The 21099-nt window shown below is 41.3% G+C and overlaps 1 protein-coding gene across 5 annotated transcripts in view; it reads right to left on the reverse strand.

Annotated features, from left to right (window-relative positions):
- Positions 1-21099, reverse strand: part of GOLIM4 (golgi integral membrane protein 4) — a 78665-nt gene that overhangs the window by 19761 nt on the left and 37805 nt on the right. For 2 of the 5 annotated variants that reach the window (XM_067737967.1, XM_067737966.1), the window contains exons 2-9: positions 17362-17436; positions 14569-14618; positions 12856-12909; positions 11381-11531; positions 7356-7438; positions 6443-6526; positions 2896-3054; positions 394-726 (exon numbers count right to left, since the gene is read on the reverse strand). In XM_067737967.1, the coding sequence (XP_067594068.1) occupies positions 394-726; positions 2896-3054; positions 6443-6526; positions 7356-7438; positions 11381-11531; positions 12856-12909; positions 14569-14618; positions 17362-17436 (989 nt within the window). The remainder of the gene's footprint in view (positions 1-393; positions 727-2895; positions 3055-6442; positions 6527-7355; positions 7439-11380; positions 11532-12855; positions 12910-14568; positions 14619-17361; positions 17437-21099) is intronic. The other 3 variants (XM_067737970.1, XM_067737969.1, XM_067737968.1) reach the window with 2 other exon arrangements.

Genomic DNA, 21099 nt, shown 5'->3' on the forward strand with positions numbered 1-21099 from the left:
CATTTAAATAGGTACATGTAACATTTAGCAAGATCACCCCAATTTTATTTTATAGACTGTTATACACGAGGGCTTTTTCCTTAACACAGCTGACCCTTGAACAGCGTGGGAGGCTGGGGCGCTGACCCTCCGTGCAGTGGAGAATCTTCTTGCAGCTTTCAGTCGGCCCCCTGTATATAGGGTTCCTCCATAGCCTCCCTCCCTATAGGGGCTCCTCTGGGCAGTTCCCCACGTGCAGGTTCTACTAACCGCGGATCTTGCAGTGTTTACTACTGAAAAAATCCTGGTAGGAGTGAACCCATGAGGTTCAAACCTGCCCTGCTCAAGGGTCAACTGCACGTAGACACAAAGGCGCACCCCTTATCCCAGGCAACTGGCTGGATGACCTCGTACCCCAGCGCGAGCCTGCCCTTCCAGGAGCCTGGCTTCCTTCCGCTCACGCCGTTCCGCCCACTCCCGATTCCGCTGCTCCTCCAGCGATGGGTCGTGCTCCTCCGCGAGGTGCTCGGCCTGCCCGACCTGCTCCATCGCCTCTTCCTCCAGGGCCCTCCTGTGCTCCTCCTCCACCGGCCGCCCCTCGGGCTCCTCGCGGCCCGCTTCTCGCCGGGTCAGTTCTGCGGGCGCCTGGAATCCTGCCTCCTTCTGGGTGGGAGGGTAAGGTTCTGTTTCCTCCGTTCTTCCAGGGACTGCTTCATGGTTCTGCCACACTTCGCTATTTCGGGACACCTAGGCCAAGCACATCACTGGAAATGACACTCTTCTATTTCGAAAGCAGTGATAGAATCTCTTTATTACCATGTCTACGGGGTTACAACATAAGCAAAATCCTGGAGTCTAGAAATATAGAGTCCTGACTGAAAAGTATGGCTGCAGTGGAGTCACTTAACTCTTCTCACTGTGTGATCTCACCTACAAAATAGAGACAACGTGAGCAAAATTTCATCGTGGAAAGAATACCGTAAATAACCTAAAAGTAAAGCCTATAAGTGACCACATCTCAGTAGACCCTACCCTCAAAAGCAATCTAACTCCTGTTCTCCCTTAGAATAAAAAGGGAAAAACCCTCATACTTCAAGTGATCAAATACGTAATTTTCTTCAAGGTAAATTTTGTTTTCAATAATTATATGAAAAGAAAAGGATAAGATCAAGTAGAGGATGAGCTAGCTTTGTTTTCTGTTAGCAAATATAAAAAAAAGAATGCCATTACTAATGGACACCCATATGTTGGCTATAATAGTGCCCATTAAATCAGGTACAATTAAACATTTCTGACGTATTAAAGTGGTATTTCTTTGTAAACCAGAGGAAGTCTTTTGTGAGTACTTTATATTATTAACACAGAAAACTCTGAAGAAAAAAAAAAGATGTGTCTTTTCACAGAGAAATCCTCTTCTAAAACTGGTTGATTTAAATCAGTTTTCTCTGCAAGTTTCAGAGATTTCTATACGGTCTTCATTACTTAGAAAAGAGAGATGGTATAATATCAATAGGAAAATGTGTCACTGTCCTCCCTCCCACCAACCTTCTTTAGCAGAAAGAATACTTTCTTTGGTCAGGTTGCTGTCCCATAATTGAAATAAATGTGAAGCCCTGTTCTTAAATTAGCAGAAACATAACTTAGAAACTGGATTGTATACATAAACAAATAAGCCAAGGGAAAAAGTCCTTTCTCAGACATCTGAGGACGGCTTTTGGAGGTGTACATTTTACCAAGTCCTTGCATACCTGACAAGTTTGAATTGATACTGCCCTGGCTTTACAGGAAATATTTCTCTGAAGGGCCCTAAGTGCTTTCCAACACCTGTCACTTATCTCCACAACATCCCCGTGAGAAAGGTTAGAGCAGATGACTATTATCTCCACCTCCCAGATGGAAGAACTAAAAAGTCTGAGTCTTTAAAAGCTTAATCCAGTAAACTGGTAGTTAAACTTAGATAGAGAATAGAACCAATTTCCACACCAGGGCTCTGGTTGTGTTTTCTTAAGTTAGGAGCAACATAAGACCCAGACAAAGAACAAGCATCCAGGAGGATACAGAACCTGTGAAGGAATGCTTTGCTCAGACTGAAGATTCAAACGAAGTCCACTCACTTCAACTTAATTATTCCCATAAGGTGATGAGAAGGTGAGTTGGGAAAAGTCTTCTCAAACATTCACTGTTTAAAACGACTTTGTCGGGGGAAAGATAATCATACTTGCCATTTTTATTACAGGTGTGATTGCATAAACAACTCTGTAAGAATTAATCATATGGGCGACACCACTTTTGATGTTTCACTTGGGAGATATTCTTAAGCAACAAGGCTTAATTTTATGAAGAACAGGAATACAAAAAATGGATTCTGTGACTAGCACTTATACTCTTGTAGTTTTATGAAGGCTATATAATACGAACTTCGACATATTTTGTATGGACCAAGTACAGCATCAAGTTCAAATATATTATCAGCTTTAATATTTAAGTGGGCTGACTGTCATATAATATCCTCATGATCATTTAACCTTCTCACTCTACCCCCCCCAAAAAAAAACCCCTAAAATATTCAGACATGACAGCTCCTTTCAAACAAATATACCCACATGAAGAAAGACAAAACTAGTTCAGTCTTTTCCAGGAAACAGAACAGCAGTTCTCAAAGTGTGCGTCCCCAGCCCAGCGAAATCAGCTAGAAATGCAAATCCTCAGGCCTCACCCCAAATTCACTGAACTGTAAACTGTGGGCTGGGGCCCAGTTATTCCTGTTTTAACAGCCCTGCTAGGGACTCTGATATATGCTAAAATGTGAGAACCGGTGTTCTGCAGTTAGAGCTGGCAATATTTAGAGCAGTTCACCTGAGGACAGCTTGACAGGGAAAGCGACCTGACCACAGATGACCAGTTCATGCCTCTTACCTCCCGAGGCTCTCCAGGTAACTTGTCCCTTGTTGCGCTGTCACCTTGTGGAGAATGTGCCACCTGGGTAATATTCTGCTGCTCTGTTTGTTCTGGTTTTCGAAAGCTTGGAATCCTATTCAGAGTGTCTTTCAGTTGTTTATATTCTGCAACTTGAGTCTGCATACAAATTGCACAATTGGATGCAAATTGCACAATTTGAGGAGGGAAAAGGATATCATTCATAGATGGTTCACTGGAAGACTGGACAAAAATATTATACCTAAATGCAAGAAAGGAAGAATACGCAGACTGTTTCATGCATTAGCTATACTTACTTGGACATGCTCAACCATTTATAAGCACATGCAAATTAGAGTTAAAGGGAACAGAGAAAAAGTATCTAAGACAGATGTTAGTTTCCCGTGCTACATTAAACTAAGTCAGGATTTTTATATATAAATTTCTAGTCTAAATATCATTATTAAAAGTAAGACAGCTATGCAATCAGTTTTATGACATTAAACTCTATTTTAAAATTGCACAATTATGTAAATATAAGTGCAGATTATCTTTTACCAATATGGTCTGAGTAATACTTTTCAGCAGAAAAGAACCATAGGCTTCAAATAAGTAACTGAATATACATGTAAAATCACTCAGGCCACCCTCTTCTTCCAGTCAATATGTGCTCACAAAGGATCCCTTCCTCTCCAGAGCGCTTCCTGTATTGTGCTCTGCAGTTTTGGAAAGCAATAGCATAGGCATGAAATGAGGCTGGATTTTTATTCTTCAATTCTGAATGTCCTTTTCTTCTAGAGCAACAAAGGCACTAATGAAGGCATAGGTCTAGAATATACTCATATACTCATATGTGTGTACATGTGATAGGGTGTGTGTGTGTGTGTGATATTTTTAATACAAGAAGCTAGAAAGACGGAAAAAATCAAACACTTTAAGTAGGAAAACCAAGAGACTATACTTAGCTCATCATATGCACCAACACCGTAACCCTAAAACAGAAATACTGTGTGTGTAAACACACACTCCATGAACACAAAGAACCCAGAAATCTCTTCTGAAAGAAAGAGCCTGCTGGCCAGGGCCGCTGCCCTCAGTGTGCACAGCAGACGGGGAGTCGAGGCTGGTGAGTCGTGCTCCTGCGGCCACAGCTGTGCACCTGTACAGTGCTCTCCCACCCCTTTTCTGCCTTTTTCTAATTCACACAGAGGTGAAGAAGTCTGCTTGCTAAATCTGTCTCGGGGGAGTGCTTCTTTATCATTGGAACAAAGGCATGCCAAACGGCTAGCAATGGCCCTTAGCCCAGAAATCTACCAAACATTTGCAAACCAACTTTGGAGGTCAAAGAAAAAAAGATGACATCCACACAATGATACTTTCAATAAGATAAATATTCTAGTCTTTTTTTCTTTCTCCTCCTCCTAGATACATAACCTTTGAAGGCAGCAATGCTGTGGTTCTCAAATACTAGCGTGCATTAAGAATCATGTTAAATTATGGAAGGATCATGTTAAAAATGCAGGCTCCTGGACCCCCCACCCTAGAAATGATGATTCAATAGGTCTGGAGCAAGGCCCAGGTAACTGTGATACAGGGAGTCTCCACAAATTCCAGCTGAAGAGTTAAGTGTGACTTTGATGTCCCTAAGCTTCCAGCTTGGTTCTGGGCAATGATTTGGGGCCAGCTACAGTACTCCTTTTTGACCTTACTTTATTTAGATATAAAAAGGATACAGTATTATATGACTCAGTAGGTTGTGAATAGTAAATAAAATTCTGTACATAAAGTCATTATGATAATCCCTGATAAATTGTAAACTCTCAAATTCTACTCTGTTCCTGCTTTCTCCCGCCCTTAATTATTCCATTTAAAAATCAGGTTGTCGGGCTTCCCTGGTGGTGCAGTGGTTGAGAGTCTGCCTGCCGATGCAGGGGATACGGGTTCATGCCCCAGTCCGGGAAGGTCCCGCATGCCGCGGAGCGGCTGGGCCCGTGAGCCATGGCCGCTGAGCCTGCGCGTCCGGAGCCAGTGCTCCGCAAAGGGAGAGGCCACAACAGTGAGAGGCCCGCGTACCGCAAAAAAAAGAGAAAAAAATCAGGTTGTCAAGACAGAATCTCATAAGATGATTTACATGAGAGACGTAGATGCCTGAAATAGCAGTTGTTTTCTGAGCAGCTCTGGGGAAAGTTTTAATACGGAGGTAAAAGAGCAGGAGAAACTTGGAGGCCCCACCCAAAAGAACCAAAAAGCTATTGAAAGAAATAGAAAATTATATGTAAGTTAAATAAAAATATTTTTTCTGTTGCAAAACCTTGTCGGCAATACTCCCAGGATGCTTACGACAGAATCTGGCTTTGGTCATTAAATGAACTATTTTACTTATATTTTTCTGAATTTTCAAATTGTTGCTTAGTCTAATATTTATGGCTATTATAGTACATAGAATATTCAAATTGGTTTGTCATATTTTTCAGTATGAAAAGCAGCCTCACAGAAAATAATAATAATTGGTAAAAATTTTATAAAGAAGGTTTTGAATGTAATAATATCCTCTAAAGTCAATTTAATTTATACCCATGGAAAAAAATTACCACACAGCTACAGTTTTGTAGGGAGATAATCAATGACTGCCTTGAAAAAGGGTCCCAGAGACACAGATGCTACAGCCTCTGAGATGAATCAGGGCCCAGCATATGATTCTATTAATAATTTTATAAAGACAAAAGATAATACATGGTCTCCTGGTAAGCACAGATAGTTGGTTTTCCTTTGCCCTTTTCTTTTAATTCTTCCAAGAGAAGAAAAGTGAAGACCGGTGATTAAGAAGACATAGCAACTAAACTAGCCATTCTTATTTCTTTGCTTCGACTAGAAAGCTGTATAACACTCAATGTGATATTACTTTAATAAGCTCTCCAACACTTGTATTTGTTCACTTGTTCATTCAGTAAGTGTCTACTGAGGGCCTGCCTTGTGCCGAGGACTGTTCTAGGCTTTGAACAAATGAAGCTTACGACCCTCATTTTCCTTCTCTATTGACTTGAGAGCTCTTCTTATTTCCTGTAATTTGACCAAACAACACATAAGCCTAGTCCCCAAAGCAGTGTGTGCGGGCTGTAAAGCTGGGAGCAAGGGAGGGAGGAATAAAATATAGAGCTTGACAATAATTTATTTAGGTAGCTAGCATCATAAAATCCTACAGATCATATAGCAAGCGTCAATACAGGTCACACGGTGGCAAAAGACCACATATGTGGGATAATTTCTGTGACTGAAACAAGTATTAGACTACTGCATGCAGGGGCCGGAGGAGGGTAGAAAAAGTAATATGCACCACACTGCCAGTGCAAAAAAAAAAAAAAAAATCAAAGGTTTATTTAATATTCTCTTGATCGAGTTTTGAAAGCATGCATGATCTTCAGGATCAGGAAAGCTCTGTCCTAAGGAACTCAGTGAAGCCTGGCCTTTAAGAGACTACACGCACAGAGGAATTCAGAAATGTTAAGCAGACTTAAAAAGAACCCAGAGAGGCCGCTACCCTTCTAACCTGTGCAGCAGCTAGTGCACTCTTGTGGTCTTCCAAAGTCACTACAAGTTGTTCATGCTCGGAGAGTAAATTCTTATGCTGTTGCTACACAGAAAAGAATTTTACAGGTTGAGTTTTAACATTCTAGGACAAACTCCTCTTGGGCAGACAGTGGCATGAGCACCCAGATGCTGCTTGCTTGCTGGTTTGTTTGTTTGTGCAGTATTTGTTAAGTTCCAAAATCTTTGTAGAGGGAAGACTATGATTAATGTATTCCACAATCTAAAATGTGCTACCCAAATATCACAATCACTTACAGTGAAATCAACACACAAAGAAAAATACCTGTTATTAATAAACCTTTGTAAATAAAAAGCTTATTAATCTAACAAACCTGCAACATTACAGCCATACTGGAAATAAGTGAAAAATATTATTAATAATATTTGAATTAACATTTTTATTATAAAAACATTATAACAACAGTGCAGAATATTTGAAAAATAGATGGGGAAATATATAATCCCACTATCCTTAAATAAGTTACAAACGATTTTATATGTTTCCTTTCGGTCTTCTCTACATAATTGTATATAGCTATCATAATAGCCTGAATTCTACTTCATGTACTTATTATTCACTTAAGATATTAAAGGTATTTCTGTATTGCCAAAAAAAAAAAAAAAAGCTTATTAAGATTGAACCATCTAGCAAAAGAATCATTTCAGTACTAATGGAAATGTTGGGATTTCCAGACCATCGTTTAGCTTATGATACAGAAGTGGTAAAAGTATTGGGCCTGGTCCGGTTTATGCAAAGCCCAAAATAACAGTGTGCATTGTAAAGCATGTCAAATAGGGAACAACTTTTAAGGTCACTCTACAAAGTAAAGCAGGCAAACACTAAACAGTCAAATGCTGGGTATTTTTTTTACCTTGACATCTTGCAGCTGTGTGTGCATGTCCTGATGCGCTCTCCTCAGCTGTCTGTTCTCTTCTCTCAAATTGTACACGGATTCTATTTTAGAAAAAGGGAAATCATGCGTAAAGCCCTGGGCCTTTTGGGCTCTTGATTCTATTATTTTCACATCTAAAGCCTCACATAACTTTTTCTAGGATCGTTTTGACCTTTGACAGTACCATATTCCAAATCAACAAAACCTATACCATTTTGGGATGTGGCATGGATTCAGCTGGACAACCCAATACAATCTGGTTCAGTGGTTTCAATACATTTAAACAAGCTACACGTCGTAGAAGCTAAGGATTGTTAATTAGTCCTGTGCTAAAAATGAAATGTTTCTGTTAATAAGCAAACCCTTAGGAATGAAATGTAATGGGTAGGGGTCATCTAAGATCTTGATCTCTTCACAAATTAAAAACAGGGCTATCAAAAAGCAAAACCACATTTCTCATAGCATGAATAATTTCCACAGTCCCCAAAAGGTATTTCAGTTACAAAAGCAACTCAAGAAATAAACAAGAGACAGAGAGACACCCCATCTGCTCAAAACTTCTAAATATATTTTCTTTCTCCCACCATTGAGTTCTTGACGGATCCAAATTCTCCCTCCAATAGCTATAGGACAGTTCTTTCCAGGGCTACCATGTGAGACTGTAGCAATCAGAGTGAAGTCTTAAAACCTCCTGAACCACAAGCTCCACTGTTCGGGGAACAACCTCTTGCTAATTTTCCCACATTTTCAGTATCTGGATGGTATGAACTGGCAGCGCTTGGGCTAAATACAACACACAAACATTGTTTTCGGCCCCTGCAGTGTTGGCCTACACATAGTGTCTTCCACATTTGAAGAGCTGTCACCATTTAAAAATCCAGAATCTGGGTCTAATAAGATTCTGGCAACATTAGGCCAGTTCTCATGTGACAGCACTCAGCAGAAGTTAAATGGTGGCTGCGTGACCATAATGACTCATCTCCAACGGGAGATACTGTTGAGAGTGAAAGGGGTGCTGTTAAGAATTATGCTGGGACAGCAGCAGGTGTGGACCTGCACTGTGTTGGGCAAACAGTCCCCAAAGTGGCAGCCACTTGCTGCAGGCAGAACTTTATGTCTCCAGGGTGGCCCTCAGCACAGAAGGCAAGTTCCAGTCACCATCCCGCCTCATACTTTCTGTCCACTTTCACTCCACTAGAGTCCCTGCTTGATCCCCGGGCACTGGCTTCGTGATTGGGTTTGGGGAGAGATCAAGAACAAGGTGGGAAATGTGGCCAGTGGTTGGGTTGTCCACCTACATGTCATACCGGATTTTCTCAAAGGTTAAAACAGGACACTGCAGGGGCTTCCCTGGTGGCGCAGTGGTTGAGAGTCCGCCTGCCGATGCAGGGGACGCAGGTTCGTGCCCCAGTCTGGGAAGATCCCACATACCGCGGAGCGGCTAGGCCCGTGAGCCATGGCCGCTGAGCCTGCGCTCCGCAATGGGAGAGGCCACAACAGTGAGAGGCCTGCGTACAGCAAAAAAAACAAAACAAAACAAAACAAAAACGGGACACTGTTGCAATTGAAGAGGACCACAAGTGTGTCATCGGCTGGATGGGCCCTCAGTCTACACACAGGCACACATGCACTTGAAATACCCGAACTTGGCTGACTTTTAAAGGAATTCAGTTTATAACCTTAATGACGGTGTCTCCTGTGCCTTTGCTGTGTGACCCTGAGCAAGTTACCTAACTTTAGCAGGCCTCAATTTCTTCACTTGTTAAATTAGACTAAATATAATGCCTACCTTGCAGGTTGTTATGAGACTTAAATAAGATACCTGTACAAAGAATTTCCCCCAGTACTGGCACATGGAAAACATTTGTTAAGTGTCAGCTATTATTATAATGATAATGGGAAGAATAATCATCTAAGTTTATATATGCTATCAGCTCATAGCTATCCATATTCTAAATTCTAAACTCCCTCCTCATGTCATAGTAACCTGCCAAAGACTACTCAGACTACACACGTCATAGGTTTGCTGCTACAGACCCGCGTCTACCATGATGCATCTATCTTTAATTTACTATCAGGAACCATAATCAAACAAAAGTGCTGATGTGAAAATCACTTATCAAAGTGTCATCAAAGGCACTGTCACATTAAGTTGTTTTAAGTCTCTCTGAGAAACTTCTTCCAAAAATTAATTGATATCAAAAATACCGTTCTCTCTCTCTCTTGCCCTCTGTCTCCATCTCTGTCTCTCTCTATCGCTCCCTTACCCACCAAGGTATTAGTAGATTCTGTCTTCTGATGACAAGAGCCCTATCACTTGCTGTATTTCTACTTTTGTTCTGGGTTCCAGGCCATCAGGCTTGAACTATCTGAGTATGCAGAACTCACAGACAAGTTTTTTCCATGGTTCTGATTTCTTGTTAACATTTTACTATACATGGACTTGGTTTCAAAGAAAGGAGTAACTATAGAGTAGACACAAGATAATATGCCTTTTAGGGCTATTACTAAAATTGAACGAACTAAATTATGTAAAGCATGCCAAGGTCAGACACCTAGAAAATTTCACTTCTCACTCCTTAATGGATCTCCTTCATATCAATATAATTAAATATATTTCCTCAGCTTGGCTCAGGTTTGAAAATGCTGAACAGTAGATCCTACAAGTCAAATGTCCTCCTTCACCACACAAAGGTGTAGCATCCCCAGGGTGGCAAGTGCTGTCTGCGCACTGGAGTCTTCTGGTTCTCTCTTCCTTTTACCACCTTTGTAAGGGCTTTCAGTGTTTACTCTCTTCCTTTCTCTATTTTGTTATCTTACTGACTCCTCACCACCCGGCTCACCACCAACAAGCCAAGGCCCCTACATGTCTACATCTCTTGGGTATCATTCTGCTGACATCTGGCTCCATCAAGACCATCTCAACCCTTTGTAAACTGCCTCAGTGGCTATTTAACTCCCAGGTGCCTTTTTGGAATACTTACAGACAAAGTATTCCTATTATTTTGGAATACTGTTATTAGCCTATTATTTTGGAACACTTCGAGACAAAACATTGCAAAAAAAAAGTATAGAAAATCCAAAGGACCCTTCACATGGTTTCTTTCTATGATGACATTTTATACAAAACCAGGAAATTGTTCTTCACCCATGTTTTTGCAAAGCACCAGGATTTCACCCGTGTTTTTGCAAGCACCAGGATTTCACCCGTGTTTCTGCAAGCACCATGTATGTTTTTAAACCAAATCTCACACTTCAGACTTATTTAGTACCTGGATAGGTGATTGTAGAATATGCTATTGCCCTTTTCCAGAACTCACACGTACTCAGAAGTGATATATTTTGTTCCACATTACTATGAAAATACCTGATGCTGATGCTGGTGGTGGTTAATATAGATTGAAGGTCTACCACGTACCAGTAACTGTTCTAGGTGCTCTGCATAATGTAATCCTCATACCAACTCTACAAGGTTGATACTTTTTATGAATATCCCGCTTTTACAGATGAGGACGGTTTACGCTACACAACTTGCCTGTGGTCATACATAAACTAGTCATTGAAGAGGCCAAGATTCACCAGGGCAGTCTGACTCCAGAGCCTGAGCTTTTTGAAGCTACTATTACCGATCAACAGGGAGTCTTTATGCCCCTGTGGAGATCTGGAAATGCATCACTGTAACTGGGGAGCACTGATGGCATTTTGTGGGTGGGGTCAGAGATGCTAAATGTCTCACAACACACTTAAAAAGAGAACTGTCTTGCCCAACATGGCCAATGTGCCCCGTTGAGAAACACTAAGTATTCTATTCTGTTTCCCTAAACAAACCCAAAGAGATAAGTGTGAAACTTCATAAAGAAGTAAGAAGTAACTGGTAAAGGACCACATGTAAGGTAATCAATCAGCAAGCAACAAACAAAATAAAACAAAAGTCTATTGTTCTATTCAAACGTTAATATGAGTATTCATTTCCATGCACACTGACTAATTAGGTTTCCAAATACCTTTTAGCTTAGAAAGCTCTTGTTCTTTCTCTTGCTGCAGCTGCAGGTATCGCTGCTTGTGGTCATTAAATGTCCTACTGAAGTCTTCCCCTTGCCTGCGGTGTTCCTCTTCCAAGTCGCTGTGCTGTTTCTTTAGCTCCTCATGTTGACTCTGCAAAGATGAAAACTTTAGCAGGGATGTACATTCTCTAAATTATATCAGAATCTGTCTCTCAATAGCGTAGTCTTTCTCTTGCCAGAAAGTCAGCACAAATGAAGAAGCAGGCTTCGTTTTCCTCAGACTGCTTTGAATTTGTGCAGCTCCCTTCCATTTCCCTTCCATTCCAAATGAATAGTTTGGGATCATGGCCAAAAATAATTTTCTCCTGAATTTTTAACATTAACGGGAAAAACAAGAAGTTGGAAGTTTGCATGAGAGATGGAAAAGGAAGGGATTTGGGGAAATTCCCAGGGACTCAAGTTATTGTGGAAACAGGGTAAAGCTAACGAAAAAATTACCCCTCCATGGATACTCTAGACTGCCTCTTTCAATCCGATGTTTTCCCAGCAACATTTTTTATTTCCTTTCTTTGATTTTCAGCCTTCCTGGTAACCCAGTTTAAAGAAGGGGGGGGGGGAAGACTTTTTTCCGTTTGGGGGAAGTAATAAATCGACTGTTTATAGAATGATTCTTACTTATACTACTCCTGATTATAACACTGTAATCACAATCTAGATAAATTCTACAGTCTCCAAATGCTTAATATGAAAGGGTGGTCTGCTTTAATTCATGTATTGCTTTCTTGATAATAGGAAAGATGCCGGTTTCAATAAAAAGCATATGCCCTACTGATATAGGAGAAAACACAACACCAAACAAAAAGCTGGGGGGTAGGGGCTGAAGACAGTGGCATGGTTTTTTTCCCTGCTGTGCAGGGTGGCATAATGTCTGCTGCTCATCTCTTCTGGCCTGAACAGAAATAATGCATCTCTCTCTCTCTCTCTCTCTCTTTTTTTCAATTTTCCTGACACAATAATGAGTTTTATCCAAGAACCAAGGAAGGAGAATCTTTAAACATAAAGTGTGCTCCTGTGGTAGGCAGAACACTTATTGCACATTAGTAACAGGAAGGCAGCATTTTAATACTTCTACTGCCTCCAGCGTGACTAAGATAAAAGAAAATCTCTAAGAAAAACGACTCTGAGAAATTAGATTTAAAAAGCAAACAAAAATCCTTAAAAGATAGAGAACAAAATTAAAAATTAGGTGACCAGAGAGCCTGATTTATAAAAAATGTGTAATGAGCTAAATATGTTCTTTGTAATCAGGTGATAAACATGATGGAGCATTATAATTATATATCACTTTTAGCCAGAAATGACTTTAATATACCATATCACAACACAAATCAACTTTCTGTAAACTTTCCTTGATCACTTAAGTTACTTAGTTAATCCTTTGATTCACTCACGAAGAACAACTTTAAATTACTCACCTTTAACATCTGATGTTGGACATTCAACGCGCTGTACCTGCTATTAGAATCTTGCTGTAAATTGAAAAGCAAACAGTTAACACAAAAATAACAAATTTGGCTCTTTTGCTAACCAGAGCTTAAAGGGCTTAATGGAAGGATTTCACTCATTTCACTTGTGTTAAGTGAAAATGAACTCTAAGCTCGAAACAGGACAATTCTGAGGCCATCTCTTTACTTAATAGCAGAAATGAAGTTTTCACATTCCTCTAAGTTTGCTAGACTTTAATAATGAAAACTCAGGACATGGAATTATGAAACAGCAGCTTGACAGGGCCCTTGAAGGTGATTTACTTCCACTCTCATATTGAGAAGAAAAACTGAGGCCAGGGGCACAGGGGAACTTGTCCTGAGATGCAGCACCGCACATGGCTGATATATTGTGCCCGGTGCTCCAAGGGGAAAAGGAGATAAACCAGGCCTCACAAGCTTCGCATGGCTTTCCGGGAAGGGAGAGAAAAGGCACTTTCCTGCCTCGAGCTTCAGCGGGTAAGAAATTCTACATACGTGACTTTACCCAGCTAGAATCCAACTCACAGAGTGAGAAACAGAAAGGCTAAGGAACAGGCCAGGGCAAACATTTCCTTTAGTAGCAGAGCCAGGACCAAAACTTGAGCCTACACCTATGGCTGAAGCACGCGCTCCAGAAGTGTGTCTCTGTGTGCCAGTGGAGCATCTTCACATTTGGACCTCACACAAGTCCAGCCCTGGGCAACCATAACCAGTGAGTGTGCAAACCACAAACCACCTGAAACTTTTCTCTCCCCAGGCTGCTGTGTTGTTCTATCTTATGTGCCCCACTCCTTGCTTTACCCGTCACCGGTACAAGCACAGCCTCAATTCTTTCTTTCTTTCATATTCTTGCAGCTTCTAAAATGAACTGCATTTTATCATTTTATTTGCTTTATCATTTTATTTTATCACTTTGCCATTTTAATTTGTAATAAATTACATTACAAAATGCACAACAGAACACACACAGTTCTGGCTAGGGCTTTTAAAAGCAGGTAAGAGTCGAAAGCTGACAGCCTCCTAGTTATTCAAGGAACAGACTCTTCTCAGTTTTAATACCCCAAAACACCAATGCTTTATTCAACCAATGCTTACATATTTTTCTTAGAGTAAGAGAAAAACTTGTTTTTCTCCAGTTAATTTGGACTTAAAAACTTTTTAAACTGCCAATATCATTTATGTATTCATTCGTTCCACAAATGTTTTTGAACATGGGAACTCTAGGCCAGGTACCGTGTCAGACATTACCCAGCAATGTCTATGCAAGTGACAGTAACGTCCTGCAAAGGCAAATTAAAATAAATATCACATTCTATAGAAAAGAGAGACTACAAATGAATAAATAAGTGAATAAAAATAATCTCTTTATGAAGAGATTATGTTTATGGTTGAACATTAAGGCTATTTCCAATTTATCACTATCACAGTAATGTGATAAACAAAGGAAGGTAGGTTTTAAAAGAGCAGTTTTTAGGTCTTCCTCTGAGAATCTCTTGGCAAGGAAGGAAGGAAAGGAGAGAGGAAGGGAGGGAGGGAAGGAGGGAAATGTATTTCAGCCCTTCAATCCTAATGATCAACAGAGTAAAAGGTTTTGCGACCATATTTCCCCCTCTTGCAAGTTTCGTGAAATAAAAAATTAAGGGAGAAAAAAAAAAAACTCACCCTTCCCTTATTTAGTGTTTCTTGTGCTTCTAATTTATAAACCAGAAAATCTAGAAAATACAAAATGGAGAAAATAGAGTATAAGTTAATTCACTGTGGCATTTTTAGACATCTAAAAGAACATAGGCGTACTTTACTCAGACCTAAAAAATGTTTCAGGTTTAAGACAATCTACTTGGTGACTTATATATTTTGTCTTTTAATGCGTTAGCAAGAGTTGAAAAAAACTGTTATATAATTTTCCTCTTTACCTTTAAGTTGTGAATCTTGTATCAACAAAATACACACTCTAACCAACTGATTAAAAGTGCATTTAGAATGTGTACTTAGTGATGAACCGTCCTTGAAATTAAGGAGAAAAAAAACATGAAGTGCACCTAAGGACAGAGATGGTTTATTGCCAGCCACTAGATGGCACACGAAAATCATTCAGGACCTGAAAAGGAAATCAAGCCGTGGAAACCATCTTTAATGCTCTTAAGGCTTTATTATCCACTAGATGGCTCTATAAAATCACTCTGCTTTTGAAGACAAGGGAAATCCAAATCCTATCAAAGCATTTTAATGATCTGAAACATCTCAGTAAAACATCCTAGCCCACATTGCCCTCCTCTGTTCTCCCTCCTTCTACTTCACACCAAGGTAATCAGACGGGACATCTCACTTCAATCTCAAGATTTACCAAAAAGATGAATAAATAAAAATAGAATGCAGGAGAAATGTCTATTTAGGTCTTCTGCCCATTTTTGGATTGGGTTGTTTGTTTTTTTGTTATTGAGCTGCATGAGCTGCTTATAAATTTTGGAGATTAATCCTTTGTCAGTTGCTTCATTTGCAAATATTTTCTCCCATTCTGACGGTTGTCTTTTATGGTTTCCTTTGCTGTGCAAAAGCTTTGAAGTTTCGTTAGGTCCCATTTGTTTATTTTTGTTTTTATTTCCATTTCTCTAGGAGGTGGGTCAAAAAGGATCTTGCTGTGATTTATGTCATAGAGTGTTCTGCCTATGTTTTCCTCTAAGAGTTTGATAGTGTCTGGCCTTATATTTAGGTCTTTAATCCATTTTGAGTTTATTTTTGTGTATGGTGTTAGGGAGTGATCTAATCTCATACTTTTACATGTACCTGTCCAGTTTTCCCAGCACCACTTATTGAAGAGGCTGTCCTTTCTCCACTGTACATTCCTGCCTCCTTTATCAAAGATAAGGTGACCAAATTTCTCCAAAGAAGATATACAGACTGCCAACAAACACATGAAAGAATGCTCAACATCATTAATCATTAGAGAAATGCAAATCAAAACTACAATGAGATATCATCTCACACCAGTCAGAATGGCCATCATCAAAAAATCTAGAAACAATAAATGCTGGAGAGGGTGTGGAGAAAAGGGAACACTCTTGCATTGCTGGTGGGAATGTGAAATGGTACAGCCATTATGGAGAACAGTATGGAGGTTCCTTAAAAAACTACAAATAGAACTACCATACGACCCAGCAATCCCACTACTGGGCATATATCCTGAGAAAACCATAATTCAAAAAGAGTCATGTACCAGAATGTTCATTGCAGCTCTATTTACAATAGCCCAGAGATGGAAACAACCTAAGTGTCCATCATTGGATGAATGGATAAAGAAGATGTGGCACATATATACAATGGGATATTACTCAGCCATAAAAAGAGACGAAATTGAGCTATTTGTAATGAAGTGGATAGACCTAGAGTCTGTCATACAGAGTGAAGTAAGTCAGAAAGAGAAAGACAAATACCGTATGCTAACACATATATATGGAATTTAAAAAAAAATGTCATGAAGAACGTAGGGGTAAGACAGGAATAAAGACACAGACCTACTAGAGAATGGACTTGAGGATATGGGGAGGAGAAAGGGTAAGCTGTGACAAAGCGAGAGAGAGGCATGGACATATATACACTAACAAACGTAAGGTAGATAGCTAGTGGGAAGCAGCCGCATAGCACAGGGAGATCAGCTCGGTGCTTTGTGACCGCCTGGAGGGGTGGGATAGGGAGGGTGGGAGGGAGGGAGACGCAAGCGGGAAGAGATATGGGAACATATGTATATGCATAACTGATTCACTTTGTTATAAAGCAGAAACCAACACACCATTGTAAAGCAATTATACTCCAATAAAGATGTAAAAAAAAAAAAAAGAATGCAGGTAATTTCAAACCACAACCTGTATAAGCTCCATGCTTTATAGAAAAACTCTGATAAAAATCAACAGCATTGCCTAATACCTGTGCTAAATGTTGATTTTTCAAACCAAACCAATCAGTTGTGCCAATAAAGCCTTTACCACAAGATGAAAACAGGTGTATAACCTAAAAGACATTGTACAATAAGATCAATTCATTACGTTCTAAATGTACATGTATACATATACGTTTATATAACGTTTGTCATATTCTGGACAACACATGCCGTTACTTTTCCTGGATGCCTGTGGACGGAAGTCAGGTGTTAGTAACGTATGCATTGATAATATTCAAAGAAAAACTGTGTGTTATTTCTGAAGCAATACATATAACCAATACATGAATGACCTCAAAGTGGCACCAACTGAATGAAAGAGTCTAAATCTAGTCTTGAGCAGGAATTATTTTGTCGCAATGTATAGCATATTGCTTGGTATCTCCTTCTCCATCCACCAAATGAAACTGACTTTGGGCGATCTGACAAATTTCTTAGCAAAAAAATAGTAAAGCAAGTACGTGATGCTTCAAAGAAGAGTATGATAAAAACACAGAACACGAATTACATTATTTATTTACCTTCCTTTGCTTTCTTATGTTCAAGTCTTTCCTTTTGCAAGGATTTCTCTAATCTTGATCTGTGTTCATACACAACTGGAAAAAAAAAAGTTAAAACTTATCTTCAAAGAATTAGAAATTCTAAGGTAAAATTAACATCAATTTTCAAAACAGGAAGAAGACAGTTTAGAGTCCTTTCACAATTAAAATTAAAACGTATGCATTTTAAGTTCCACATTCTTGGTAAAAGATGGACACGATAAGAGGCATAATTCTGGGCTGACTCCTATGCAGTCTGCCCCTCTGTAAAACCAACACTCTGGAAGAGGCTTCCACCTTCTTGTCCTCATGCTTCTGGAACACGGGTCTGTATGAGGCTCCAGGTCTCTTCCCGGACAAGCGTGTCCACGCTCACGACTTCAGCCAACATCTACACGGCACTTACCCTCACATCTGTGTGTCCAGCTCCCACCTCTCTCTCAGGTGCTAGGAGAGGATTTCCACCCAGATATCCCATAAGTACTGCCAAGTCAACATGAGCTGCGTGAGTCTCAGTGAAAGATGCCTGGGTGGGTGAGGAAACCTCAGCAGCATACTAAGGCTTGCTGAAAGAAGGGGTGGATTCCGCCATGTCAGGAAAAACTTAGGTAAGATAGCCACAGAGATGAAGGAGGGAGAGACTCTCCCCACTAAAGAACTTATACAAGTGCCCACAAAGGAACAAGTCAGGTTTACATCTGCCATGGCAGGAAACCCAAGGCAAACTGATGTCCTGCTGTAGGACCTTCCTGCACTTTACCAACCCCACCTCCCCCATCTACTCTGAAGTAGCTGCAGTTGCCCGTGGAGTGCAGGAGAGAGAGCAGATGTGTTAGGGGGAAAATAGGCAGAAGCCCATGGGGACTCTCTCCCACACTACAGGCTTCACATCTACAGCGAATGGGAGCTGCAAGAGTGGGAAAAGCTTTACCTTTAAATGAAAAAAATTTGTATTACTACACTGGACTAGACCAGACACGATCCTTACTAAACCAAGACTGTGTTTATGGATAAAAGTTACCGAAAGATTTTTTTCTTTCTTTGATCTGAGAGAAGCTGTAAAGTAGTGAAGTCTGTCTTAGATTTCATGCAGGGACAGAAAACCCAGCTCCGCGGAGTGTTTGGAATAGGGGAGAGAAGGAGAGAACAAAGTTACGTTTCTGACGCGCCCTTTAATCCTGCTTGTTCAGCATTACGGTCCCAAATGATCTCATTCCCTGCAAGCTCATCCAAGCCTGTCACTTGGTTCTGTTACCAGCCCTAGCTCCCCATGACTACCTAAGATACAAGTCAATCACCAGCCGCTGACTGTCCGTCCAGTGCAACAGCTGCCCGACACTGCCGGCCGCCTAGAGTTGCCATGGTCGCAGCAACTCCCCTCCCTGACATCTGCTCGTTGCTGCTGGACCCCCTGCCCCGTCCCTCCCCCCGCCCCTTCCCCACTGCCACCCCTGCCAGTTACCAGCTATCTCTGTCCTCCTTCCAACACGCCCATCATCTCCAGGGTCCTTCCCCTTCTCCCAACACCGCATCTCTCATCTTGGTGTCCCATAGAAACCTGCCATTCCCAGGGCTCCATCTACGACTCCCACAGCCCTTAGCTCTCCTCACACCTCTGCTAACATCTCAGTCCAGAACTCCTAGAAGGCCTGCCACCAGCCAAACTGGTATGGTGTCATCCCCTGATGGCATGCCTGCCCCAAACTCATCTTTCCCCTCAATTCAGCCTCCCATTAGTCATCGAAATAATGAGCTGCTCCATTCCCTTTCTCCACTTGGGTTCCTATTCTGTTCACCAGATGATCCCTCCCACTCCCCCAGTGCTATTGTTACAAAGGGATCTAATCCAACTCCCCAGTTATTGAGCTGCTGCGATGTACCCGGCACCATATTAGGAGCAGAAATGCAAAATGAATAGACATGGGCCTTGGCCTCAAGAAGCTCTAGTCCAACACAGGAGATAGATTAGGTAATTTTAAATAATTAGAGCCAAATGCATTTGGCATACTAAAAGCCCAGTGAAAGAGAGGGGTGAGCTCTGGATGGGAGAGGAGTGAGGGGAGATTCTCAGAGGTGACAATCTCTTGGCTGGCTTTGGGAGTGAAGAACGATTTGGTAGATGGGAGCCCCACAGGAGAAGGGCACTGCTGGAAGACATCACAGGGACAAAGACACAGAGGTGTTGGAACTGGACTAAAGGCAGCTGTGCTCCAAAAAGCTTGGCTCCAAGTCCACTGTTGAGAAATTAGACTTTTTTCAACCATATAGGTGTACAGTAGATAAGTCTCTCGGCCAATTCCTGAAAGCCTATTAACACCAAGAGGTTCCTTGGATTGGTACTAACACTACCATCTTGAATGACATTTGGAACGAGGGAGGGAAAACAAAGACTAGAGCTGGGGAGCCTCACCAAGCCAGACCCAGAACTGCCTGCCCATAGTCTGAGAATTTCCGCCAGGTAGTGGAGGCTCACAGGGGAATAGATAAATTACGGTGTGATCATGATATACACAGGCAAGAACAGGATGCCATGGGAACACCTAAGCTCCCCAGCTGGAAGGAACAACACTCCCTCATCTCCAATCCACTGGCCAAAGTTCCCACGGTCTGGGAAGAAGGTCACAGGAACATAAACATGCCGGGTAACAGGGAATCTGGGTGCACTAACGGGACAATTTCAGCAAGCATGCACATCACTTTCAAAGAAGGGTCAACAGGCAAAGTAGTCAAGATCTTGCTCTAATGGAGTCAAAAGTGGCAGCAGGGGTCCTGAGTCTAGGGGGCTTCTGAAGGGAGGTCAGGACCTTTATGGGGAGACAATCCAGCCTAGCAACACCTGAGATAACAACAACAACAAAACCCAGCAGAAGCACAGCCAAGAAAACACATGTGGGGGGCTGCTTCCCACCATCCGCCGCCACCTCAGACTCTAGATGTTAACTATTATCACGGAAGGGTAAGGATGGCGGCAAACGTTGTAGGTACAACTTGTAATCCTGTGAAATCCTTCCTGACTTAATAAAATGTGGCAGCGGTCACTCAACATCACGTGGCACGTCATGAGAGAATGGAGCAGCAGTGGCTGACCGCTGAACGCTTACCTTTGGTTTAGGCAGCAGAAAACTCACCTGCAGGATTTCATCCTCAATAAGGGCGGAGGGTCCACTAGATTCCACCTAGCGGAGAGCGGGTGTGGGGACTGGAGTGAGGAGCGCTCTATGTGGGGGGCAGGGGAGACGGTGCTCCGTGCTTTACTCTCTTCCCTGCGATTCAGCCAGGAGGATAACGTGCCACCGGCTGGTCCAAAGTCCCCATCGACCAAACTGTCTTTGACAGTTGTATGTATCATGGGGATTTAGACATTCGACATCTTAAGAGCAACGTGTCTCAAGAGTTAGAAGATCCGAGGACACACAGTTAGAAACTTTCCTAGATCACCTAAAGAGATGCTATACGATGTCCACAAAGAGGAGAGCATGTTTATGGATTACAGTCCACATCCGAAGGTCTTGGGAAATCTGAGACTATTCATGAATCCATAAAATGGCATCACTCATAGCATGACCTAAGGCATGAATAACGTGCTTTTGCAAATGCAGCAGAAAAAAGATGTGGTAAACAGGAATAGAGGCTATATGTGAGGAACCGTGAGGTAACTGTACTATTAATATTATCTTACTCAGAACTGGTCATTATGACAGCCACCAGCTTCTAGTCCTG

Source organism: Pseudorca crassidens, chromosome 5 (assembly GCF_039906515.1).
Source record: "Pseudorca crassidens isolate mPseCra1 chromosome 5, mPseCra1.hap1, whole genome shotgun sequence".
NCBI classification, from domain to species: Eukaryota; Metazoa; Chordata; class Mammalia; order Artiodactyla; family Delphinidae; genus Pseudorca; species Pseudorca crassidens.